The sequence below is a fragment of the Anolis sagrei genome, chromosome 1, assembly GCF_037176765.1.
Source record: "Anolis sagrei isolate rAnoSag1 chromosome 1, rAnoSag1.mat, whole genome shotgun sequence".
Classification (NCBI taxonomy): Eukaryota; Metazoa; Chordata; class Lepidosauria; order Squamata; family Dactyloidae; genus Anolis; species Anolis sagrei.
The window spans coordinates 305268294-305295160 of NC_090021.1; the positions used below are offsets into that span (position 1 = coordinate 305268294).

At 42.9% G+C, this 26867-nt stretch overlaps 1 protein-coding gene across 1 annotated transcript; it reads left to right on the forward strand.

The window, feature by feature from the left end:
• Nucleotides 1-9208: 9208 nt before the first annotated feature.
• BATF (basic leucine zipper ATF-like transcription factor) lies at nucleotides 9209-25421 on the forward strand. The gene is made up of 3 exons (XM_060754891.2): nucleotides 9209-9402; nucleotides 13089-13193; nucleotides 24899-25421. Exons 1-3 carry the CDS (start codon nucleotides 9328-9330, stop codon nucleotides 25109-25111), a joined length of 393 nt encoding a protein of 130 aa, XP_060610874.2. The 5' UTR covers nucleotides 9209-9327; the 3' UTR covers nucleotides 25112-25421.
• Nucleotides 25422-26867: the final 1446 nt, after the last annotated feature.

A 26867-nucleotide genomic window follows, 5' to 3' on the forward strand; every position in this document is an offset into this window, starting at 1 on the left:
GGAGAGGCTATGACCTCTGGCAGCCAATCAGACAGTGTTCCCCACTTCCAATGCAGATTCCTGCCCTCCAATGGGTGACAGGAGCTGGGTGATCAGTGGAACTAAAGGAGACATAGTTTTATGAATGGATTAGCATCTTTCAACCTTGAGAGAAACAAAAGGGCCCTCAGGTCCTACAGGTTTTATTGTATGTATATGGTCCTGTGAGTTTTCAACAAGTGAGTCTAGTACCCATGGCACGAATGCCCATTGTGTTCCATCTCCGTATATTGTCCAGGATGATGGGATTAGATGGCTGGTCCAATTCCGGGTCTGGTAATCCCTTGCCTAGTTGGTTCTATTGATCCTGGAGATGCTGAGTCCATTGCTGAAGTGATGACCCAGAGGAAATCTGGGTCACAGCGTGTCGTTAGAAAGTTACCCAAGGTGGCTCCACACTCCAAAGAGTTATATATAAAATTATAAAACACAAACATATTAAACGCACACACATAAGGGTCTTGGTATCCACTGATCAGCGGATCCTGAGGGCAGCAATTGCCTGGGACATCGGGGGTTTGTGGTTGACCCAGAGGTGGGGGATGCATGCAAGGGGCATCATAGGGAAGGGAAAAGGGAAAAGGAGAGCTTGTCCTAGAGTGAGAAGGCAGGGAACGTCAGCCAGGGATGATGGGATCAGGAAGCCCTACTTCAGGGATGATAGGGTTTGTAGGGGTAGAAGCCAGCCTCGGAGGCAAAGAGAAAGGAGAAAAAGCAAGTCAAGAAGGATACAGAGTGGCAAGCATAGGTTTAAAAAGATACTTTTTTTATTGGGTGCTAGTTTCACAGTTCCAGGGAGACATGGCCTTGAAACAATGTACCTCCCAGAGCGGTTCTGCTACAGCTCCTCTCCCGGTCTTCTACCAATTCATAATTTTTCACAGGGAAGGAGGAGGTTGTGGCTTGACATTAGGAACACACTATCAAAGTACCTCCAACAGATGAACATCCAGCCTTTGCTTAAAAACCTCCAGTAAAGGAGACTCCACCTCATTCAGAGGCAACATATTCCACTGTTGAAGAGCTCTTACAGTCAGGAAGCACTTCCTAAGGTTTAGGTGGAATTTTCTTTCCTGCAATTTTGAATTCAATTTGAATTATTTCCAAGATTTATCCAGAGGAGATTTGCTACAGCCCTCCTCTAAGAGTAAGAGTATGACGTCCCCAAGGCCATCCAGTGGTATTCCATGCTACAGCAGATATGCGAATCCTTGTTTCACAGAAAGCTTTAGTCAAACACTCAAACCATTGCACCACACTGGCTGTCCACATTGAGATACTGCGAAGAATTCAGCTAAATTCAGAGGGAACAACAGAGAAGTTTGAGGAGGTGGCAGACAACTTCATCCTGCCTGCGAATCATCACGTCCCAGTGCATTGATCCTGAAGACCTCTGCCATGTTGACTACTGAAGAAACAGCCCAAGGGCTCAGTGTCTTAGGAGACAGAAGTTTCTTTCTACTCTTATTAAGTCTGACATTGATAGAATGACATCTCGTGACATTGTGGGAAGATAACCTTTCAATACACAAAGTGATTCACACTAGGCCTGTTAATTTGTCACTTGTCATGGAAGATTCAGCCCACGCACAATTTTCATAAACTCTTGTTTATGCTTCTATGCAAATTGCTTGCCATCACACAGGCTGGTGCACAGGCGAAGTGTGCATAAGACGTCATGCATTAAGAAGTACAAGCACAAAGCTCTGCGTGCTATGGAAGGACAAGCCTGTAAATTACTCTGGGTTTGTAATATGTCATTAGAAATCATGATGTTGTAAAAAGCTGCTGATTGCGGGTAGAGATGCTAAGTGGGAAGCTGCAGTTAAAGATGGGGATGTAAGATTGCATCTATCCTTTCTGCAAGCTTTGAAGTGGGAAAGTTCTGGGTAGTACGACCCAAGGATTCCTTGCTTTACAAAATATGGAGGAGGCCCATAGCTAACTAGTTAAACCTTACTAGTTATGCTCTAATTAGTTGCCCCCATATCCAAATTGATATTTGGTTGCAGATTGATTTGGCAGGTAAAAAGCACCCACCATAAGATCTGGAAACAACTTGTTAAATTGAACTATTTGCCAACCATTTGGCAACCAATTTCCCCCTCCACATAACACGATTTCACAAGTAAGTATGCAAGTCTACAGCACTTGTTAGTCCTGTGGTGTAATTGAGATGAAATTCTGCCTTGTTATTCATTGCTAGGGTAGCTTCAAGAGGAGTAGTTGCAGAACTGTTCAGAAGTGGAAGTGGTAGTGTTGCATGAACCCCGCCCCCCCCCCAGACAAAATTATTATTTATTTTCTTCGTGCCTGCAGCAGAGAGTTCCAAAGGCTGCAGACACTTCAAGTGTACCTGTTTGGCTCTGCCCATGTCCAGACAATCAGGAAACTAGCTACAGACTGCTTATGATCCCTTAATAAATTGGTTACCCCGAAATCTGTGCTTCTCTTGCTCCTTCCTTGCTGTAATGTATCTTTCTCAGCCTCTTTCTGTGATTGGTCAGAATTGGGAGACTTGTCCAATGGGCTTCGCTACAGCTGATGTTGCTGCAGTGGGAAATTTGAAATTATTGTGCACAAAAGGACACTGTATCCATATTTGTTATTCTAGCTTCTTTGTGAATGTATCACAAGCTAGAATCTTATCTGCAGATAATAAAATCTTCCTTGGCTGAAATCACCTTCTCACCTTGCTGCTGGATGGTTTTAATTGGGGTTGATCTGTATGCTTGCCACAGCAGGGACTCACAGGAAAGGGGCAGCTCAGACTTCTCACTTGCCTGGGTGTCTGCCAACAGGCTTCTTCCTGGTCTCACTGCCAGGGGTTGCCTCCTCAATTGGGGCCAACATTTCGGACTAAGTTTAAGCGCCCAGGCACTTATAGGCAAAATTTGTATTATAGCACTGATTTTTGCACAACACTTCCAATATCACACACTAGATTTTATTTAGTTATAAATGCATAACTAAATAAAATCTAGCCACCCCACCCCTCTCCCTCAACCCACCTTAACAGCCAGTGTCTACATTGGGGTACAAGGAGAACATTTCCACCCTCTCCTGCCAGCGAATGAGATTGTGACAACTCATTGGGAGGAGAGAGCTGGAAACATCCTCCTCCTTCTTGTGCCCAGATCTGCAGCTGAACAGACCTCCTCTGCTTGATGCAGCCGCTGGATATCAAGGTGGCTTTGGGGAGCACTTAGGATCCTGCCAACCATGCCTTAATTATGACTATATAGTGTTGCTGAATATGGAACAGTTACAGATCAACAACCCTAGGTTACAAATCCATAACTGAAATGCACAATGGCAGCCATTTTTTGAAATTCTAAGTGAGGAGGGAGGTTGAGAATACACCTATTTAACACCACAGAAAAATATTCAGTGTGTGTTCATATGCACCTGGATTCAACTACAAATTGCCGAGGGATGGTGGAAGTTTTTGTGCAATGGGGAAGGCTATGCTAAATAATGGGATTTAGCAATCTTAGTTAAATTACATCTGATCAAATCACTTTGTTTCTCTTCTTTCTAGCCTCAACTACATAAGTTTTGTTTACTCACTTTTCAGACAGGACTGGAAAAGGTAGATGAACAAGGAACATTTTGTTTATGCTACGCAGAGCACATTGATCCATTCCTATTCAAAAGTGTAGCGATAAATGGCTACATATAGCTTCCACCATCCCTGGGCATTTATAATCCAGCATATCTAGAAAGTATGAGAAACACAAAGTATAGAAAATACTTTTGAATGTGTCAATAAGAAAATGTACCACAAGGGGTCATCATTGAGAATCCCAGTGCAATTCTCTATCTATAGATGCCATGGATACATAGATACTAGGTAGGTAGGTAGGTAGATGTGTAGATAGATTGTTTTTTGGGATAGCTGTGTTGACCATACAGCAAGGATACCTTTATTAGGCCAGGTTGAAAGCATAAAGTATACCATGCAATGTATTGTCGAAGGCTTTCATGGCCGGAATCACTGGGTTGTTGTAGGTTTTTTCAGGCTATATGGCCATGTTCTAGAGGCATTCTCTCCTGATGTTTCACCTGCATCTATGGCAAGCATCCTCAGAGGTAGCGAGGACTGTTGGAACTAGGAAAATGGGTTTATATATCTGTGGGACAAAGAACTATTCTCTGTTGGAGCGAGGTGTGACTGTTTCAACTGACCACCTTGATTAGCATTTGATGGCCTGGCAGTTGTTTGGTGTGTCTTGTTGCCTGGGGCAAACTTTTGTTGAGAGGTGATTAGATGTCCCTAATTGTTTCTTCTCTATTGTTTTGCTTTTGTAATTTTAGAGTTTTTTTTAATACTGGTAACCAGATTTTGTTCATTTTCATGATTTCCTCCTTTCTGTTGAAATTGTCCACATGCTTTTGGATTTCAATGGCTTCTCTGTGTAGTCTGACATAGTGGTTGTGAGAGTGGTCCAGCATTTCTGTGTTCTCAAATAATATGCTGTCTCCAGGCTGGTTCATCAGGTGCTCTGCTATGGCAGACTTCTCTGGTTGAAGTAGTCTGCAGTGCCTTTCATGTTCCTTGATTTGTGTTTGGGCAATCCTGCATTTAGTGGACACTATGTAGTCTTGTCCACAGCTGAATGGTATACAGTAGACTCCTCCAGAAGTAAGAGGATCTTACAAAGCTTTACTGGCCTTTCATCAAGAAAAAATAGTCAAAATCATGATGGTGATGTCATTTTAAAATGGTGATGTCATTTTAAAAATTCCAGTTTTGAACTAACCTGTGGGAGTCCTTTTGTACCTTTAATGTTTGCATAGAAGTGGGAGGTTCAAAACGGATTGCTTAAAACCTGGTTATGTGGCAAGCAACACCTGCTAAACACAAGCATTGAAAGCACAGGAGATGTCTCCAGTTTTCATTCTGCAAATCCTAGGTCTCATGTTTCTATCACTAAACTATAGCTGCTGTCATTAGCAATTGCAGAGCCTTGCAATCTTGGATTTTCCTGTGAAGTCTCTTAGATCTGTTAAGGGCATTGTTCTGTATTTGTATTAGATATCTTCCTTTCATATGTCTTTTTTATCTAGCCACAGACTGGGTGCAGAAGAAAGAAGAAAGAATCTGAACAATCACATACAACCTCAGAAACTACTGCATCTCTGAGATAACCTTTGCTTTTTATGGTTTGCGCAGAGAGGCTGAACCTTTGGTCATAGATTTAGTCTCTGTCAGCACCACAGATAAGAGCTTCCTGGACAATGTGATTAAGGTCATGAAACCCAGAAAGCCCCATGAGGGCACTCTGAATCCCACACCTGGGTCTTCAGGATCATCTTGGGATCAAGTGCAGGCAAGTTCCATATCTAATCATAGAATAATAGAATTGGAAGACACCACATGGGTCATCTAGTCAAGGTTTCCCCTTGACATTAAGTCTAGTTGTGTCTGACTCTGAGGGGTGGTGCTCATCTCCATTTCTAAGCCAGAGCTGGCACCGTCCATAGACACCTCCAAGGACATGTGGCCAGCATGACTGCATGGAGCGCTGTTACCTTCCCATGTTTTTGAACTGCTAGGTTGGCAGAAGCCCCGGCTAACAGTGGGAGCTCACCCTGCTCCCCAGATTCGAACCACCAACCTTTTGGTCAGCAAGTTCAGCAGCTGTGCCACCGAGGGGCTCCAGTCATGTGTAAGTTGATCTTATATATAAGTCAAGGGCAGGTTTTGGAGCCAAAATTATGGATTTTCATATGGCCTGTGAGTATGTTGAGGGTTATTCTGCAGAGAAGGGAAAGCATCAGTGCTGCCTCAGGTGGCCAGCTGCCTCAAGCCACCATCTTCATTTTACCATCCAGGCATTTAAAGAGGCCAGAAGTGGCACCATTTAGGCTTGGAAAATCCCCCCCCCCCCCCCCCCCCGCATAAAGATGCTGAGATTGGGAATTTAGGATGGAAAATTTAGAATTTGCAGCAGAGAGCTCTAATGCCTCACAAAACTACATATCCTAGGATTACATATGAGGCATCCATAACAGTTAATGTAGAATCATAGGGCTATAATTGTGTGGTGTGAAATGGCTCTCCAGGTGTGCAAAATGCATGCCTTAGCTGGAATGCTGCCAACCATTTCAGTTCCTAAACAGAATTTGCATTCCCCTTGGCTCTGGATCACCATGATACCTGTCTGTGTCCCATCACATCCAGAGCACTTTACTCAGAGTCCAGGTTTGTTTCCATAATGAACTGATGGAGAAACAGTTCCGTCCTATCTCTCAACCCCTTCCCTGCATCATGTATCATCTCTGTGTCATCAAAAGGGGCCATCTATGTGACATCACACAGGTTGCATCCCACCCACTTAGGATTTCAGCTCTAAATTTCAGAGAATGGAACAGTGCTAATTTGGCAGACCTCGTCTATAATGAGGGAGGGCAATGAGAATATATCTGTCATCTTTTTATACATTGTATTAGAATTGTTATTTTGAAAGCGATTGTACTTTTCTTTAAGCCTGTTGGGAGTTTTCAGTCAGCACCCTTTCAAGTACATGCCGAGTCAGTGGGATTTTTCTCTTTTTTGGCTGATGCAAATATGAGCTGCCCCACATGATAGAGATGCAAATAAGTAAAGTTTAGATTTAAAGTTAATTCATACTATTTAAAATAGTCCCAGTAATAACCTACGTATGTGAGAGCTGAACCATAAGGAAGACTGAGCGAAGGAAGATAGATGCTTTTGATCATCAAGTTTGCAGATGACACCAAATTGGGAGGGATAGCCAATACTCCAGAGGACAAGAGCAGGATTCAAAACGATCTTGACAGATTAGAGAGATGGGCCAAAACTAACAAAATGAAGTTCAACAGTGACAAATGCAACATACTCCACATAGGCAGAAAAAAAGAAATGCAAAGATACAGAATGGGGGACAATGCCTGGCTCGAGAGCAGTATGTGTGAAAAAGGTCTTGGAGTCCTCGTGGACAACAAGTTAAACATGAGCCAACAATGTGATGTGGCGGCAAAAAAAGTCAATGGAATTTTGGCCTGCATCAATAGGAGCATAGTGTCTGTTGTTGTTCATTCGTTCAGTCGTCTCTGACTCTTCGTGACCCCATGGACCAGTCCACGCCAGAGCTCCCTGTCGGCCGTCACCACCCCCAGCTCCTTCAAGGTCACTTCAAGGATGCCATCCATCCATCTTGTCCTTGGTCGGCCCCTCTTCCTTTTGCCTTCCACTTTCCCCAGCATAATTGTCTTCTCTGGGCTTTGCTGTCTCCTCATGATGTGGCCAAAGTACTTCAACTTTGTCTCTAGTATCTTTCCCTCCAATGAGCAGTCGGGCTTTATTTCCTGGAGGATGGACTGGTTGGATCTTCTCGCAGTCCAAGGCACTCTCAGCACTTTCCTCCAACACCACAACTCAAAAGCATCGATCTTCCTTTGCTCAGCCTTCCCTAAGGTCCAGCTCTCACATCCGTAGGTGACTACAGGGAATACCATGGCTTTGACTATGCGGATCTTTGTTGCCAGTCTGATGTCTCTGCTCTTTACTATTTTATCGAGACTGGACATTGCTCTCCTCCCAAGAAGTAAGCGTCTTCTGATTTCCTGGCCACAGTCTGCATCTGCAGTAATCTTTGCACCTAGAAATACAAAGTCTGTCACGGCCTCCACGTTTTCTCCCTCTATGTCCCAGTTGTCAATCATTCTTGTTGCCATAATCTTGGTTTTTTTGATGTTTAGCTGTAACCCGGCTTTTGCGCTTTCTTCTTTGACCTTGATTAGAAGGCTCCTCAGCTCCTCCTCGCTTTCGGCCATCAGAGTGGTGTCATCTGCATATCTGAGGTTGTTAATGTTTCTTCCAGCAATTTTCACCCCAGCTTTGCATTAATCAAGCCCCGCACATCGCATGATGTCTAGATCTAGGGAAATAATGCTACCCCTCTATTCCGTTTTGGTTAGACCACACCTGGAATATTGTGTCCAATTCTGAGCACCACAATTGAAGAGAGATATTGACAAGCTGGAATGTGTCCAGAGGAGGGTGACTAAAATGATTAAGGGTCTGGAGAACAAGCCCTATGAGAAGCGGCTTGAGGAGCTGGGCATGTTTAGCCTGAAGAAGAGAAGGATGAGTTGAGATATGATAGCATGTATAAATATGTGAGAGGAAGCCACAGGGAGAAGGGAGCAAGCTTGTTTATTGCTTCCCTGGAGACTAGGACGCGAAACAATGGCTTCAAACTACAAGAAAGGAGATTCCATCTGAACACGAGGAAGAACTTCCTGACTGTGAGAGCCGTTCAGCAGTGGAACTCTCTGCCCCGGAGTGTGGTTGAGGCTCCTTCTTTGGAAGCTTTTAAACAGAGGCTGGATGGCCATCTGTCAGGGGTGATTTGAGTGCAATATTCCTCCTTCTTGGCAGGGGGCTGGATACGGCCCTCCAAGGTCATTTTACCGGGCCCTCGCTCAGGGTCAACCTAAGTCTGAAACTACTTGAAAGCACACAACAACAACAACAACAACAATCCTATCTCGTCAGCCAAAAGCAGGCCAACGCTTCCCATTAAAATACTAATAAGTTTATATTTGTTAAAATGGTTCTTCGTTTTAATTATTCTATTGCTTTTAAGTGTTTTTGCCCTACAAATAAGATATGTGCAGTGTGCATAGGAATTCATTCATGCTTTTTTCAAATTACAATCTGGCCCTCCAACAGTTTGAGGGAGTGTGACCCTCTGTTTAAAAGGTTTGATTCATTAGATTCAGCCGCTTAACCCATGCCTGGTGTCATGTATAATGAGACTTCGCCTGGCTAAGAGGTCCCAGATTCCTAGTGTTCCTGCGGGCAAGGGGATGCTGGGAGTTAGAGTTGAAAGAGCACTCCACCTGGGATGTAGGTTCCGAATGTGCCTTTGCGTTTCACGAACCGCTTGTGATGCTTCGGGTTTGTTTTGTCTTTTCTCCTTGAGCGTGTAATTTCCCTGCCTTTATATCGAGGTGGTTTTTTTTCTGGGGGTTGTCACGCACCCGAAACCCACTTCTTTCTCTCTGTTTTTCTTTGGACTGTTTGGTTTTTCTTCTTGTCACTTACTTTTTTGTTTCCGCGCACGTGACTTTCAGTCGAGAGCCTTTTTGCGGCTTCCGAGAAACTGCTCAAAAGACAGAGAGGGAGAGAGAGGGAGGAGGCAGGCTATAGGGCAGCCCTGTGGCAGGAGGGAAAGTAACCCCCAAGGCAGGCAAAGAAGGGATCCAAAGAGCCAAAGAAGGAAAGGGAGCAGGATCTCCGAGGCAGGGGGAGCCATGCCCCATAGCTCTGACAGCAGCGACTCCAGCAGCTCCAGCCAGGCGTCTTCCTCCTCCTACTCCAGCAAACAGGTACCGTCTGCACTCTGCACAGCTATCCTTGCCTGCCTTAGCCTGCTTCTGACACCAGGCATGGGCCAGGGAGGCTCTTAGGAATGGTGGGGGTTAAAGTCCAGGGCCGAATCATAGGATTGGAAGAGGCCTCGTGGGCCATCCAGGCCAACCCCCTGTCAAGAAGCAGGAAAATCGCATTCAAAACACCCCTGACAGATGGTCATACAACCTCTGTTTAAAAGCTACCAAAGGAGTTTCCACCACACTCCGGGGCAAAGAGTTCCACTGCTGAACAACTCTCGCATGCCCATGAGATTTTGGCCTGCAACAATAGGAATATAGTGTCTATATCCAGGGAAGTCATGCTTCACCTCTATTCTGCCTTGGTTAGACTACATCTGGAATACTGTGTCCAATTCTGAGCACCACAATTGAAGAGAGATATTGACAAACTGGAATGTGTCCAAAGAAGGGCGACTAAAATGATCAAGGGAGAACAAGCCCTATGAGGAGCGGCTTAAAGAGCTGGGCATGTTTAGCCGAAGAAGAGAATGCTGAGAGGAGACATGATAGCCATGTATAAATATGTGAGAGGAAGACATAGGGAACAGGGAGCAATCTTGTTTTCTGCTGCCCTGGAGACTAGGACGCAGAACAATGGCTTCAAATTACAAGAAAGGGGATTCCATCTGAACATTAGAAAGAACTTCCTGACTGTGAGAGCTGTTCAGCAGTGGAACTCTCTGCCCCAGAGTGTGGTGGAGGCTCCTTCTTTGGAAGCTTTTAAACAGAGGCTGGATGGCCATCTGTCAGGGGTGATTTGAATGCAGTTTTCCTGCTTCTTGGCAGGGGGTTGGACTGGATAGCCCATGAGGTCTCTTCCAACTCTATGATTCTATTATTCAACTCTATCTCCCAGCATCCCCTTGCTGGCAGGAACACTAGGAATCTGGGACCTGTTAGCCAGGCTAAGTCTCATTATACATGACACCAGGCATGGGTTAACCTACAATCAAAGAGCATTCAGAACTCCACCAGTGATGGAATTGAACCACACTTGGCACACAGAACTCCCATGACCAACAGAAAATACTGGAAGGGTTTGGTGGGCATTGACTCTGAGTTTTGGAGTTGTAGTTCACCTACATCCAGAGAGCACTGTGGACTCAAACAATGATGGATCTGGACCAGACTTGGCAGAAAGACTCAATATGCCCAAATGTGATGACTGGTGGAATTTGAGGAAAATAGACCTTGACATTTGGGAGTTGTAGTTGCCGGGATTTATAGTTCACCTACAATCAAAGAGCATTCTGAACCTCACCAATGATAGAATTGTGCCAAACTTTCCACACAGAACCCATATGACCAACAGTAAATAGCGTGTTTTCTGATGGTCTTCAGCAACCCTTCTGACACCCCCTCATGACTCCCCCAAAGGATCCCGACCCCCAGGTTAAGAAACACTACTTTATTCTTTGGGACAGGCCTAACCATTCTATCCAATTCTTTATTCTGAATTTGTCCTTTATCTTATCCCATTTTTTATTTCTCCAGTGGGTTCTAAGATAATTCTTACCTTATTTACACCTTTTTCTTTCAGAGTCTTAATTAAGTTCCTAAAAGTTTTGTCTTTGTTTTCCAGGGTTTCTAACAGAAAAGGATCTATTTTGTTTATTTGGAATTTATTTTGCTATTTCTTTCAAATGTACAGTATTGAGGCCCTCCCTCCAGGTGTTTTGGACTTCAACTCCCACAATTCCTAACAGCCTCAGGCTCCTTCCTTTTCCCCCTCCGCCGCTTAAGCGGCGGAGGGGGCAAAGGAAGGAACCTGAGGCTGTTAGGAATTGTGGGAGTTGAAGTCCAAAACACCTGGGGGGGGGGCAAGTTTGCCCATGCCTGGTGTAGCTGCACCCCTGTTCTCCAGAACCATAATTCAGACCTCAAATCAGTATATGATGGTGGTTCTCAACTTGGTCAGTTACTTCTGAGTTAATATTTTAGGGTTCACTATCCCTTCACCACTCCCTTTTATAATCCTGAATGACAACATCAGATCCTGGGGAAATTTGGTAGGTGAAGTTTGCTGCTGCCTCAGGTCTGGCCTAAGTTCTTTTGTTTGAATAAACCCATTTCCACAAAGGATGATTATGGATAGTAGCCAAGAATCAGCCAAATCATTTTGGCACTTGAAGAAGAAAATCTCACAGACAACTGTCCCTACTCTTTGGCAGCAAAAATGGTGACTGATCATTGTTTCTGAGGTAGCTGTCTCACTTCGCCTAAGCTTAGAGCCAATCTTGCAGAGCACAAAGACAAAGTGATAAGGAAACCTTCACCTATTGGATTCCTGCCCTGTGGGTGCGAAAGCCACAAAAGCCATCCTGGAAAACAGAAGACGACAACTCAAATCCACACTGTCTTATTATCTTGTCAGACACTTTAGGTTGTCTTATGTGTTAATGGAGATGGTTAAAGATCCCAAAGGCATCCGATCCTGTCTGATCTTGGAAACTAAGCAGGGTCAGGCCTGGTTAATATTTGGAAGGGGGCTACCAAGGAATACCAGATGCCCCCAGCGGCATTTCCCAGAAAGGAACTGGCAAAATTACCTTTGAGTGTTCCTTACCTAAGAAATCCCAACAAAATGCATGGGGTCACCCATAAATTGATAAGTGATTTGAAGGGGGCACATGCATGCACATTCAGAAAGAGATTGTGAGAAAGTCAAGAGCTAAAGGGAAACATCCCTAAGGAAATTTCATGGGGTTTTCTAGGAAGTGGTTTGGGTTTCTTATTCAGTGAAATCTGGTTTAACACATGTGAAAACCAAAGAGAAGCAGTGTGGCTGACCAGTAGCACAGAACAAACCGAATGTGAAAGCACAACAGGACTGGAAGATGACAGCATGAGAATACCATCCCAGAAAATTGTAGCAAATGTCCTCCTTCAAGGAGGTGCAATCATAGAATCATCAAATCATAGAGTTGGAAGAGACCATACAGTCGAACCCCCCTGCCAAGAAGCAGGAAAATTGCATTCAAAGCACCCTTGACAGATGACTATCCAGCCTCTGTTTAAAAGCCTCCAAGGAAGGCACCTCCATCACACTTTGGGGCAGAGAGTTCCACTGCTGAACACCTCTCACAAATAGGAAGTTCTTCCTAATGTTCCTAATGCCTTGCAGCCCAACATCATCTAGAGAGCCACATGAATCCACTTTCTGTACATATTTGCCTACAAAAATAGTCCACTTGTTTAGGGGTCAAGCGATTATAAGAACTGAAGCTGAATGCAAGACAAGTCCTCTTATTTTTAGCAATATATTAGGTTCTTTCAAAGTTTGCTATTTATTTTTCACATCTCATGTCATTAACTCAATGTCTGAAGATGATTCTTTCTCCTTTGTCTTTTTAATCTTCCATCTTTCCAGCCAGCATGGCCATTCGATATTCTGTCTGGATGTAATGGGAGTTGTAGTCAAGTATACAAAGAAGGCAGTAGATGTGGGGTATGTGTTTGGGGTATAAGCAGGCTTAGAGAAGGAGATTCACTAATTTGAAACTGAGTTGGGAGATCATTACAGATATGAGTTTATAATTCTATTTACTTTGTATCATAATATTCTTGGTCACTTTGTGCAGTATCCTTAGGATGTCATAGTACCTACAGTCATATTCCTCTCTGTGGGGTTTTTCCTCCAGGATTCTTCTGATGACATGAGGAAAGTACAAAGAAGAGAAAAGAATCGCATTGCAGCTCAGAAGAGCCGACAAAGACAGACACAAAAAGCAGATACCTTGCACTTGGTGAGTGATTCAATAATCTAGTCACTTAGTTATGTGCCTTCAAGATGAGTCCAACTTATGGCAACTTGGGGGTTTTCTGCAGTTTTTTTCCATAGGACATCTGCTATTGCTTTCCTATTGGGCTGAGAAACAGTGAAAGGTCATCATAGTAGAGTGGAGGTTTGAACCCTGGTCTCTGGAGTACGAGTCCAACACTCAAATCACAACACCATGGCAACTCAAAGATGACCTACCTATCTAAATTATGTAGCAAGGGATAATAGTTCATACCAAATCTGGAAATCTGGGACATCTTTTTGGGAATATAAATTCTGTGTCTGGTAAAATTTTCAAGCTCTAGTTAATACTAATAGCAGATATGGTGGTAAAACTGTTTCTGAACTCTAGTGCCTTTGAATTTCTCAAAACACGGCACATGCCTAGGAAGGCTATGGCAATTGTTGGCATAGTTTTCTGAGATTTTTAAAATACTCAAAAGACATTTCTCTTGTCCCAAACTATATTCAGGAAGTTCCTGTAGCAACACCAACATTTTATTCCCATCCTGGAGTGGAAGTGCCATCATGGTGCAGTGATTTGAGCTTTGGTTTTTGGAGACCAGGGTTCAAATCCATACTTAACTATGGTAATCCTTGAGCAAGTTACATTCTCTCGGGCTCATAGGAAAACAAAAGCAAGCTCCTTTGGAAAACTTCTTGCCAGACAAAAACTCTATAATTGGGCCTTCATAAGTGTGAAACACCTTGAAGGCACATAACGACAAAAACAACAAGGAGTGGGTTTCATTTTAATTCTGGGACATGTTGACTTCCTTTTTATTGTTTTTTCCCCTTTAGAGTCATGGTGCATTAATGTATCAGTAATATAGAAAGGGGAAGATTTTGCTCCCTTCGGTCTTCTTTTGCTGAGTTAACTGAGTGCAAACAATGTTTACATTTTGAACTCAGCATGACAAGGCAAAGGAGGAGGAAAGAGAAACTGGGCCATTGTAAAAGCAGCTGAAAAAGTGGGACAATGCAAATTAATTGGAACTGTTCCAGAAGACTCGGAGAATTGGAGAAGATGATTTCCTTATGCTTCATCCCTTCTAGATTTAAACTCTTATGAACTTATTTCCAGGGGAGTTATCTGTGCTCATAGTTAGGCAAATCACTAGATTCTATCTAATGTAAATGGCTTATTTCTGCTAATATTTCTAGTGATACCAACTCTTTTTCAGAAAATTTTAGAAGTTCCGCAATACAACTTCTAATCCAGAGCATACACTTTGCAAACCCACTCACAGTACGTGCCTGTCACACAAATAGTAATTCTAGTACCAAGTACTGTGTAATAGTAAGCAGCAATCTACTCAGACAGAATCCAAGAACAGAATCCTATTCTGTCCTGGAGGAATTCTGGTTATGATTTTGAATAAGGGTAGAGGATATGAGACTCTCCACATGTTGTTGGACTACAGTTCCCATCATCCCTCTCCGGTGATCATGCTGGCTTGGTTTGATGGAAGTTGCAGTCCAACTACAGGTGATGGGCACACATCACCAATCTTTAAGGTAAACTGAGTGCTGAAGTCTAGTTCACACAAATACCAAGTGAGTGGTGCCATGTTTCTGGACTGCTTCACTGTGGGTGGGGGAATAACTATTGGTGAGGGATTGTATGTCTCCTTTTAACTCCGTAGAAAAATTCCCCACCTATAGCAAATAAGAACACCACTACCCTAATCTTGTTCGTCATGTTACTTTCATGTATGCTGAGATATTCCCCTCCTATTTGGGAGAAGTGTTCAGTTATGTGAATCTCCATCTGCACTTTTGAATGACAATCCAGGACCAGTTTTAGTTAGTTAGTTAGTTTATTGCATTTATATACCACTTTTCTCATACCTGGGTTAGACCCAAAGCATTTTCAAAAATTCAGTGCCTCACAGATAATAAAAACAGGACATCTCACATCTAAAACAATAACATGGAACTATAAATTAAACAATTAAAATGATAAAACATCAAACACGAGCATAGAACATTTGACATTGCACTGATCCTGAGGTTGTCATCCATCTGCTACACTATTGTTGTCACTCAGTTCCTTGTTTGTTGTTTGAACTAAGCTTAAAGCCTGGGCTTACACTAGATCATCCATGTTTATTATTGACTTCTAGTTGGATGCAATAGCAGACATGATTAATGAAAGTGGCTAAATCGACAAATGCAAAATACTCCACTTAGGCAGAAAAAAAAATGAAATGCAAAGACACAGAATGGGGGATGCCTGGAATGACAGCAGTATGTGTGAAAAAGATATTGGAGTCCTCGCGGACAACAAGTTAAACATGAGTGGTGGCTTAAAAAGCCAATGGGATTTTGTTCTGCTTAAATAGGAGTATGGTGTCTAGATCCAGGGAAACCATGCTACCCCTCTATTCTGCCTTTGTCAAACCACACCTGGAATACTGTGTCCAATTCTGGGCACTGCAGTTGAAGAGAGATGTTGACAAGCTAGAATGTGTCTAGAGGAGGGCGACTAAAATGATCAAGGGTCTGGAGAACAAGCCCTATGAAGAGTGGCTTAAAGAGCTGGGCATGTTTAGCCTTCAGAAGAGAAGGCTGAGAGGAGACATAATAATACAAATATAAACAAATGTAACAACAGTTTTAAACTGTTGTTATATTTATTTATATTTATATTATCTTGTGGCATCGAATTGTTGCCGGTGCAAGCCGCCCTGAGTCCCCCCTCGGGGGTTGAGAAGGGTGGGTTAGAAATGTGGGAAATAAATGAACAAATAAATATCATGGCCATGTATAAATATGTGAGTTTTAGTGCTAACAAAGTTGTCAGAGCTAAAACATGAGAGGGATCCCACACCTTTAATAGTTGTGTCAGAGAATTTAAGCTGGTGTTGCTTGTTACCTGGTTGCATGATAAGTAACACCTTCCAGACAACCATTAAAGATTCGAGAGCCATTTCTAGTTTTCACTGTAACAATCCCAAGTAATGGAGCCTGGCAGCATTGGGCTTTGGGTGCCTTTGGAAAGACATGTCACCAATATACCATACGAGGCCACTCCTACCCAGTTTTCTAGAGTTAAGAGTCATGCCTCACAGCATTGCCAACCCTTTGCAAGAAATGGTTTCTGGTAGTTTCTGGTTCCTTCCCGGCCTTTCCATTCTGATGAATTTCCCCATTGTGATGCTGTTTTGCCCCAGCTGCTGAAAGAAAAGAGCGAGACTTTCCTTCTAATGCAGTTAACAAGTTTCCTGTGGCAGGTGGTTTTTCTCATTGTAGATGACAGTTACTGACACCCCTCCACACACACACTCACACTCTTCCCGTCTCCCCAAGGTGTGTCTTTCTCTCTCTCTCTCTCTCTCTCTCGTGTCAGGATGTATGTGGCCTGGCTCAAAAAAATATGAGCTTGGTGTGAGGCAGTGGGAACCTTTGGCGGAGGATATTCTGCTGCTGTCATTTCTCATAAGTTGCCGGCTGGGGAGAGAACGCGGGCCAAGGGCTGCAAATGTCATCTGCTATCTGCAGGCGGCCAGCTTCCCTCCTTGGGTTTGCCCAGAACATAAGCTGACAGGAAGAGACGTCAGTCAGGTTGGAAACTTTACAAAGCTGTCGGGCAAAAGGCTATGAACCTCACCTTTGCAGGCCCTTTCCCACTTCATATTTTTCAGTATCACTCTCTCAACATAGCAATCACAAATGATTTAAAAAATACGGAGGGGCAAATAAAAATGTGTGCATCCGTGAGCAGTGGCAAAGATAGCGGAGGTGGAAAATTCTGCATTAGAACCTACAGAATGCTCCAGGCACCATAACCAATGGTTATACTGCCTGGGAAATTTAGGAAGCTGCAACCTTTCCATGCTTTAAACAGGAGTAACCATGACTTAAGTCACAATTGGGGAAACTATACTGTCAATATTCATGTAGAAGTCCAGAAATGTTAGTCCAAACATAAAATCATAGAATGATTGAGTTGGAGGAGACCTCATGGACCATCCAGTCCAACCCCCTGCCAAGAAGTGGGAAATCACATTCATAGCACCCCTGATAGATGGCCATCCAGCCTCTGTTTAAAAGCGTCCAAAGAAGGAGCCTCTACCACACTCCGGGGCAGAGAGTTCCACTGCTGAATGGCTCTCACGGTTAGGAAGTTCTTCCTCATGTTCAGGTTGAATCTCCTTTCCTGTACTTTGAAGCCATTGTTCCGCATTCTAGTCTCCAGGGCAGCACAAAACAAGCTTGCTCCCTCCTATGACTTCCCCTCACACACACACACACACACACACACACACACATATACATGACCATCATGTTTCCTCCCATCAGCCCTAAAAATCTGGGCAAAGTTATCCATGGATCAATTTAAACACTATGCCTTAACTTTTACAAAAAATGAACCATCTTTTTCTCTGGAGGCGCATTCAGACAGCCTATTTATTGTGGAAAACCCTGGTTTGTAGCAAATTAATTAGATAGTGGATTTATTTTGTGCCTTCTTGGAAGGTGCGGGATAAACCCACTATTTCCGGTGTCTGGAAAGCTGTGGGAATCCCACCCCCTCCTCCAAAGCCCCCAACCTCTTTTTAAAGGTAAAGAAAATTTACCCGGCGTCCAGTACACTGTTGCAGCTGCTCTCCCGGCACATAGAAATGATGTGTAAGGAGCGCAGGGGGAGCAATTTTCCTCCCTCCCCCCCTCCCACTCTCCTGGCGCATCCCCAGATGTTCTGCCAGGCTAGTCCTGGCAGAACATCTGGACACCCACCCCAGAAAGCGTGTGCTTTCTGGGGTGGGTGTAGACATTTCCCCAGGAACATCTGCATTTTTAAAACGCAAATGATCCTGGGATAAAGGGTTGTCTGGAACCTTCCTGAGTAGAATGGCAAAAGGTGAGAGTTTACTCCATTCTAGGAGAACTGAAAAGAAGGATCAACTGACAATCTCTCTGCTGTGGTTGCTCTTTTGGCTCTTCTAGGCAAATAGTGGTGGTGCCTAGGAGCCTGTCCCCCTGAGGTGGCATCGGTGCTTTCCTTTCTCCATGGAATGACCCTCAACTTGTTCACAGTCAATGGTCATTCCGTAATTTGGGCACAAAAACCTGCCCTAGCCCTAGCCCTAGCCCTAGCCCTAGCCCTAGCCCTAGCCCTAGCCCTAGCCCTAGCCCTAGCCCTAGCCCTAGCCCTAGCCCTAGCCCTAGCCCTAGCCCTAGCCCTAGCCCTAACCCTAACCCTAACCCTAACCCTAACTCTAACCCTGCCCTCAACTTATACAAAGTCAACTTATGCATGAGTATATATAGGTTAAATCCTCGTTGGAATAATCCTCCTGTTCGGCCTTATGTCTTTGTAAACGGACTTAAATCTGCAGGAATTAGCACATTTGCATAACATCCATATCCAGTAGAGGGCTGCCGTGATGTTCATATGTGGCAGAGGCAGCAAAGTGTGTGGTGTGCATTGGTGCACATTGCACACTAGCATGTGATGTCCATTAGTCTCAGTACACATCAGGTACTTCTGCTGGTGTCTCATTATACCAACCCACCCATTTCAATAAAGCAGTTTCATAGTACTATTGCTGCATAGCTAGATACACATAAAGTTACATAATGTACTAGTTCATATAAAATTCCTGTATCTTTTTTCTGTCATATTTGGAACAAGGCAAACGAAAGTGCTTTCTAACTGAAAAATTCTATATTTTAGCTAGGAAATGGTTACATCTTTTTACTCCCTATTTCGTTCTTTTGTGTAGGATGGGATACACGTAAGATTTACCACATTACTTTGTGCTTTTCCTGCATGGCAGGGGGTTGGACAAGATTGCCCACATGGACTCTTCCAACTCTATTATTCTCTGATTACAAAAGGGTTCTGTTCCTGCCTATCAGCTCCAGCTTCCCATGAGGAGACATGATGTGTTACCAACCCACAGGATGGTAACACATCTGGGCATCCCCTGGGCAATGTCCCTGCAGACAGCCAATTCTCTCACACCAGAAGCAACTTGCAGTTTCTCAAGTCACTTCTGACATAATAAAAGAGTATGTCATTATTTGCATTACATTACAAATATTTTGTTTCTGGTTCAACAAAATATTGGTAATGTAATGTAAATAATGCTTCCTAGTGGTATGCCACATAGATGTGTTCAGTGATTACTCCTGTTTGGATGTACTATCGGCTGTATCCATATATTCTGCATTCATGGATTCAATCACCCATGGCTTTAAGATATTCCAAAACAATTCCCCAAATTCTTGATTTTGCCATCTATATAAATAAAAATGTAATGTTTGTTTGCGGAATTAACAGAACTCAAAAACCACTGGACGAATTGACACCAAATTTGGACATGAGACACCTAACAACCCAATGTATGTCCTTCACTCAAAAAAATTTATTTTGTCATTTGGAAGTTGTAGTTGCTGGGATTTATATTTCATCTACAATCAAAGAGCATTCTGAACCCCACCAATGATGGAATTGAACCAAACTTGCACACATTTGTCCCATGACCAACAGAAAATACTGGAAGGGTTTGGTGGGCAGTGTTTTTTGGTTTTAGAGTTGTAGTTCACCTACATCCAGAGATCACTGTGGACTCAAACAATGATGGATCTGGACCAAACTCTACACGAATACTAAATATGCCCAAATGTGAACACTTGTGGAGTTTGGGGAAAATAGAATCTTGACATTCGGGAGTTGTAGTTGCTGGGATCTATAGTTCACCTACAATCACAGAGCATTCTGAATCCCATCAACAATAGATTTGGGCCAAGTCTCCCACACAGAACCCCCATGTGGGCCACAGCAACGCGTGGCAGGTGACAGCTAGTTTAATATAAGGGAGTTAAATTTACTGCACCGTTGTATATCATGATACATGGTATTCATAAGGTGGGGAGGGCTTCTGGAACCAAAACTCCAGTAGATTTGCCCACTGTAGTTAATGCCAAGGAGTTTTGGTGTAAAAAAGCATTTTATACTAAAATTCGAGGAATCGCCTTCTGCTTTGTTAATGAATGGCAACCAATGATTCAACATCTTAATGTAAAATTAAACTAAAAATGTATATAGAGGATCCTATAAGATTGTAGACAAGGAGGAAGCAGATGTAAAATAAGAATCCATGATATTTTTATATGTATTATTTAGATAGTGGACTGTGATCCCTTAAAGGAAATATACTATCAGATAAATGATTATGGAACATTAATAGATGGAAAGTATTGCACTGTATGCAACGAACACTTGCAAATGTATGTCTACTTAAATAAAAGAAAAGAAAAGAAAAACAAGTCCAGGAATTGATTGAAAGTAAGTGATGATATGCATGTAGCTATGAGCAATAATATTAGATCCAGGATTAACCAACTTGGAAAGAAGATGCAAACTCAAAACTCATAGTGATGCAAACCGGATTTTATTTTCTATTAAAAATGTTATTTATATTAAAATAGTACTCTTAATTCATGTTACTATTAAGTTGAAAAAATATGTTAAAAGTATTGATTAAAGTTTATTCTTACATTAATACAGTTTTATTATTCTTGAACCTTGTGGTACCTGCTAACAAAAAAAAAAAAATCAAAGTGGTCCCTGGTCAAAAAAAAGGTTGGGAACCATTGGTATAAGTAGACAAACATGCTCTTTTAAATTATATATCTGTGGTGTTAAATTTACTTGAGGATCATCATACCGTAGTTGAATTATGCATGCTTTTGCTGTTGCTAAAGGACTTATATACCCCAAGGCCTGGGTATAGTTACTATCTATCATTCGGTGGTCAGAAGTTCTAACTGCCGTAGCTTCTCACAATCATGTATTTTGTAGACAGCAGCTTAAAGAGAATGTTTTTTTAGAAATATGGTTAGCTCTTATCAGTGTGCATTCCTAACCCTTGTTCATTTCCTGTGTACTTCCCCAACCTTTCTCTCTCTCTCTTTCATTTTTTCTGTTTCTTTTCTTTGCAACCATACTCTAAAAATCCAATTCAATTAAAAAACACATCCTTAGATGTGTTGTGCTATGGCTCCAGAGCGTTCTGAACTCCACCAATGATGGAAGTTCATGGAACTTCACACACAGAACTCCCATGACCAACAGAAAGTACTAGAAGGGTTTGGTGAGCATTGACCTTGAGTTTTGGCATTGCAGTTCACCTACATCCAGAGAGCTCTATGAACCTAAACAATGACGGATTTGGACCAAACTTGGCACACAGATCCAACATGGCCAACTTTGTATACTGGCAGAGTTTGGGGAAAATTGACCCACTACTTTGGGAGTTGCAGAACCCAGAATTGGACATAGTATTCCAGGTGTGGTCTGACCAAGACAGAATAGAGGAGTAACATCCAGGGAAGTCATGCTAGCCCTCTATTCTGCCTTCGTCAGACCACACCTAGAATGCTGTGTTCAATTCTGGGCACCACAATTGATGGTAGATGTTGACAAGCTGGAATGTTGCTACATCTAGAAATGTAACCTAAAAAGAAATGCAATATATCCTATCCTAACTGGTAAGACTGAGATCAGATGACTTTGTACTGTTCGTCTGGCTACTGACTGTGGGTAGATAGTGTTAAGGCCCTTACCTGCTCTTACTTCTTATGGCTCATTTCTGTCAAATAGACTTGAACTGGATAACCCCCAAAGAGAGGATGCTTTCTAACAGAGAACTCTTCTCTGACATGTGGCCATTTTATTTACTTTATACGCTTCCCATTCCATTGCAGGACAAAATTAGATTTGGTGTGAATTGCCCCTGTGCATTTAACAAATATGGGGTGGATAGACTAGCAATGCAAATAGCATGAGTTATGGGGCACATTATAAATTACCTGGCTCAATAGGCATGAGGGTGTTTAATCCTTTGCTGTGCTGCTGCAGTCCTGAGGAAAATCCCTCCTCTGAAGATATTGGCATTGCAATGTGACCCCCCCCCCCCCCCGATGTCTCAGAGTATTAGAAAGAGTGCTTAGCTGTTACCTTATTCTCAGGACATAGCAGATGCAAGCTAAGCGCTTGTCTCCTCCTTTGCTCCACGTATCAGCTTGTTTTTCATAATTCCTTCTGTCAGAGATATAGTTAGTTTCCCTAACTGTCCTGAACTCAGAATTAATTCAGTGCTCTCCATCTGTCAGTGAGATTCTGGTTGCTTTTTGCCACCTTCCAATGTGCCCAATTTATGGATTTATACATGTGTTGTCTGTTGAGGTTGGATAACTAATTCAAGTTGCACATAAATTATATTACTGAAAGTATTACAGACAGTCTTCCATATTCTCTGATGCACAAGACCCTTTAAAAGTAGAAAATGTATGAATTCAAAATCCTATTTTTTGTACCAGAGAGAACATCTTTTTAGGAATTTCTAGGTCCTCTAAGACAACTCTTTGGTCAACATCTGTTGGCAGCTGGCCATAATCTCCCACCAGAAAACCTAGAGATTTTAATAAAATTTTAATAACATACATCAATAATTAAATCTGGAAATGTGGAGGAATGGCTATTATCAAAGAATGATAATACAACAGGTGTATGCAGGGCTCCAGAACAGAAGACTATAACAAAGGATTTCAACTCTTGGTAGAGAGAAGAAGGAGAGAACCTGGAGGCTGGCCCATATTTAAGGCTATCAGTGAACAGCTATTTCACTGTGTTTTTGAAGGCTTTCCTGGCCATAATCACTGGGTTGCTGTGAGTTTTCCGGGCTGTATGGCCATATTCCAGACACATTATCTCCTGAAGCTTCATCCACATCTATAGTAGGCATGCTCAGAGATTGAGAGGTCTGTTGGAAACTAGGCAAGTGAGGAAGCAGACAGGGTTTGAAGCCTCAAGGCCATTCCATGCTAATCAAGGTGGCCAATTGCAACATTCACACTTGCCTCTAACAGACAAGAGTTCTTTCCCCCACCTGGGACATTATTTGACAGATATACAAACTCAGAAAAGTCACAGCAACCCAGCTATTTCACTGCTATAAAGCACTCTATCTAGCAGGCTGGAACTTTGTTTCATGGACCTATCAACATATTGCTCATTTTGGGGAGGGTTCACATGACATCTTTTTATATGAAGGAACACCTGAGTGGAGGAAATGAAGACATATGAGCTAGTTGTGCTAGTGGATCAGCCATGTGCCACAGCTATGATCCCCCATCATTTCTTGCAGTGTAAGTGCTCAAATGTGCACATCTACATATGGGGTGGCTTTCATTACCTAAGAGCTTGCTGAAGAAGGCCAACCCTACATGTTTGTTGTTTTGTTTATTCGTTCAGTCACTTCCAACTCTTCGTGACCTCATGGACCAGCCCATGCCAGAGCTCCCCGTCTCCCGTCACCACCCCCAGCTCCTTCCGAGTCAAGTCAGTCACTTCAAGGATACCATCCATCCATTTTGTCCTTGGTCAGCCCCCCTTCCTTTTTCCTTCCATTTTCCCCAGATACCCTACATGTAGATGTACATATGTAGAGTGATTCTCAATATTCTACTCTCACGAGAGTGCATCACTATCCATGGGAAGCTCTTTCTTTCCCTGTTGAAATGCAGAAATAAAAGTTTGTCCTTTATGCCATGGGACATGATATTGCCACAAGTACAAACAAAGCATCATAAATGAAGAGGTAATCTCTACAATCTCCAGTCACATATGAGTTCAATGTATGGAGACTGTGTTGCATGAAATGTTCTATTTTTTTGGATGCATTCTTTGTTTTTTTTGTTTTATATTTGATAACTATCATAATTATGTATATTTCAAACCTATCTTTACCCATATTTTCTCAACATAAGGAAACCAACAGAGAAACCCTAATCCAGGATAGGCTACATTGAGCCCAAGTCACATTTTTATCTTTTCATTCTCCAAATTGCTTTTCCATAAAAGGTTTACAAAAGGGATGAACAAAGTGTAATCCATGGCCCATGTGCAGCCCCAAGCTCTTTTTGTGCCAAAGAAACATTCTCCAAACACAGGCGCCATCTACACCATCATAGAATGCAGTTTCATAATGTAGTTACGGCACTTTTTTTGTGTCAGAAGCAACTTGAGAAACTGCAAGTTGCTTCTGGTGTGAGAGAATTGGCAAGCTGCAAGGATGTTGCCCAGGGGACACCGGATGTTTTACCATCCTGTGGGAGGCTTCTCTCTTCTCCTTGCATGGGAAGCTGGAGCTAACAGACGGGAGCTCACTTTGTCTCGTGGATTCAAACCACCGACCATCAGGTCAGCAGTCCAGCTGGCACAAGGATTTAACCCATTGTACCACCGCAGGTCCTTGTTAATGCACTGAACTGCATTTTATGGCAGTGTAGACTCATAATGCTGTTCAATGCAGTAAACTGCATTATATGCCAGTATAGGTGGAGCCTAAGGGTAATAAAAATATGTATATTTTGGTGTAGTATGATACTGAAAATTGCCCCTAAAGTGCCCAATCTTTACAAAAATGGCCAGAAGTGAGGTGGTTTGGCTTTCCCTTCTCCCAAAGTGTTGGAAATAGGTAACTGAAAATCAGTTGGAAATAAATCTATATCAAATTCAGAAGAAGAAGCAAAATCAATAATGTGGTATCTTAGCAGTGGAAGAAGGGACTAAATGTAGCCCATATGGCCAGTGTAGCTGCCCAGCCTAGATCTTGAATTGCCTGTTTATTGTAATTTCTTTTTCCTTGAAAGGAGAGTGAAGACTTGGAGAGGCAGAATGCTGCTCTGCGCCGGGAGATCAAACAGCTGAGAGAGGAACTGACACACTTTACCACGGTGCTGAGTTTGCATGAGACTCGCTGCTCCATCCTCCACATGCAGCCACCACCAGCACCTTCTGAAGTGCTTTATACCCCACTTTCTTTCCCCCAGACCCACATCAGCTCTCCATGTTTCCAACCCTGACACCAACATTTGGGACTGCAAAAAGGTTTGCCAGCTTCGTTGTGCTTAGACAATATGTGTGAGCTCTCACATACCTCATCACTCTGGACAATTTGGGGTATTATCATGTCTCTGTTGACTGAAACAAGCTTGAATATAGCACGGAAAACATTTAAGATTTGCTCCTTGTGCAGAAACAGGGAAAGTTCCTGCACAGCACTTGCAGAGGCTCTGCATCTTTGGATCAGGAGGTATCCATGCAGCTATTATTTGCGCTCAAAGCCTTACCAAAGAGCCTTGATAGACATGTATGCTAAAAGTGACAGAACAATGTATTGTCAAACAATGTCTTTTTCTGTGAGATGTATGCTTGTGATGCTACAAAGAATGAACATGAGTAGAGGAGGGAAAGAATCAAATGCACTGTTTTTATTTTAATAAAGAGTTTATATTTTGAATGGTTTATATGTGAGCTCTCAAATCTGACCTGGCTTGCATGTCAAGCACAAAGCAATAAGGCGATGAAACACAGTAAGGAAAGCACAAGGAGTTATGGAAAACTGTAGGCCACATTTCATGAAATCTTAACCTAAGGGATGGCATGCACCAGAGGCGACATCAAGTGATTGTTTTGACTCCATTGGAACTCTGGTGAACCACAGAATGCTATTGCAGTTGCCATTTTGATTGACCATAAGTGACATGGGTTGCTGACAGATGGAGTTTTCTGGGCTGTATGGCCATGTTCCAGAAGCCTAACGTTTTGCCCACATCTATGGCAGGCATCCTGAGAGGTTGTAAGGTCTGTTGGAAACTAGGCAAGTAAGGTTTATATATCTGTGGAATATCCAGGGTGGGAGAAAGAACTCTGGTCTGTTTGAGGCAGGTGTAAATGTTGCAATTGGCCACCTTGTTTAGCATTAAATAGCCTTGCAGCTTCAAAGCCTGGCTGCTTCCTGCTTGGGTGAATCCTTTGTTGGGAGATGTTAGCTAGCATCTTTTCATTCTTGTTTGCCTTTTAGGATCATTTTGAAGTGGTTTCTCTTTTCTTTTTGCTATTTTGTGGTGTTGGAGGAAAGTTCTGAGAGTGCCTTGGACCGCCAGAACAGGCCCGTAGCCAGGATATCGATTTGGGGGGGGGGGCTGAGTTTGTTTTGGGGGGGCTGAGTCTGAGTGAAAGAGGGTCTACCCTAGCAAACCTTTTGTATCGTTACCTCAATACCCCCATGCATATGGGATATATTGAACATGGTGATCAGATCATGATATGAATAAACATAACAGTTTAAATAATGCACCAGTAAGGCCTTTTTGCGGACCACCATGAGAATTTCGGGGGGGGGGGGCTGAAGCCCCTCAAGCTCCTCCCCCCCCCCCCCCCCCCCGGCTACATGCCTGCGCCAGAAGATCTAAGCAGTCCATACTTCAGGAAATAAAGCCCGGCTGCTCATTGGAGGGAAGGATAGTACTGACAAAGATGAAGTACTTTGGCCACATCATGAGAAGACATGAAAGCTTAGAGAAGACAATAATGCTGGGGGAAATAGAAGGTAAAAGGAAGAGGGGCCGACTAAGGGCAAGATGGATGGATGGCATCCTTGAAGTGACTGGATTGACCTTTAAGGAGCTGGGGGTGGTGATGGCCAACAGGGAGCTCTCACGTGGGCTGATTCATGAGGTCACGAAGAGTTAGAAATGACTGAACAAATTTGCTATTTTGCTAAATGTCAAGAATTGACTGGGTTTTTGGGTGGGTTTCAGACATTAGGGTGGCTCA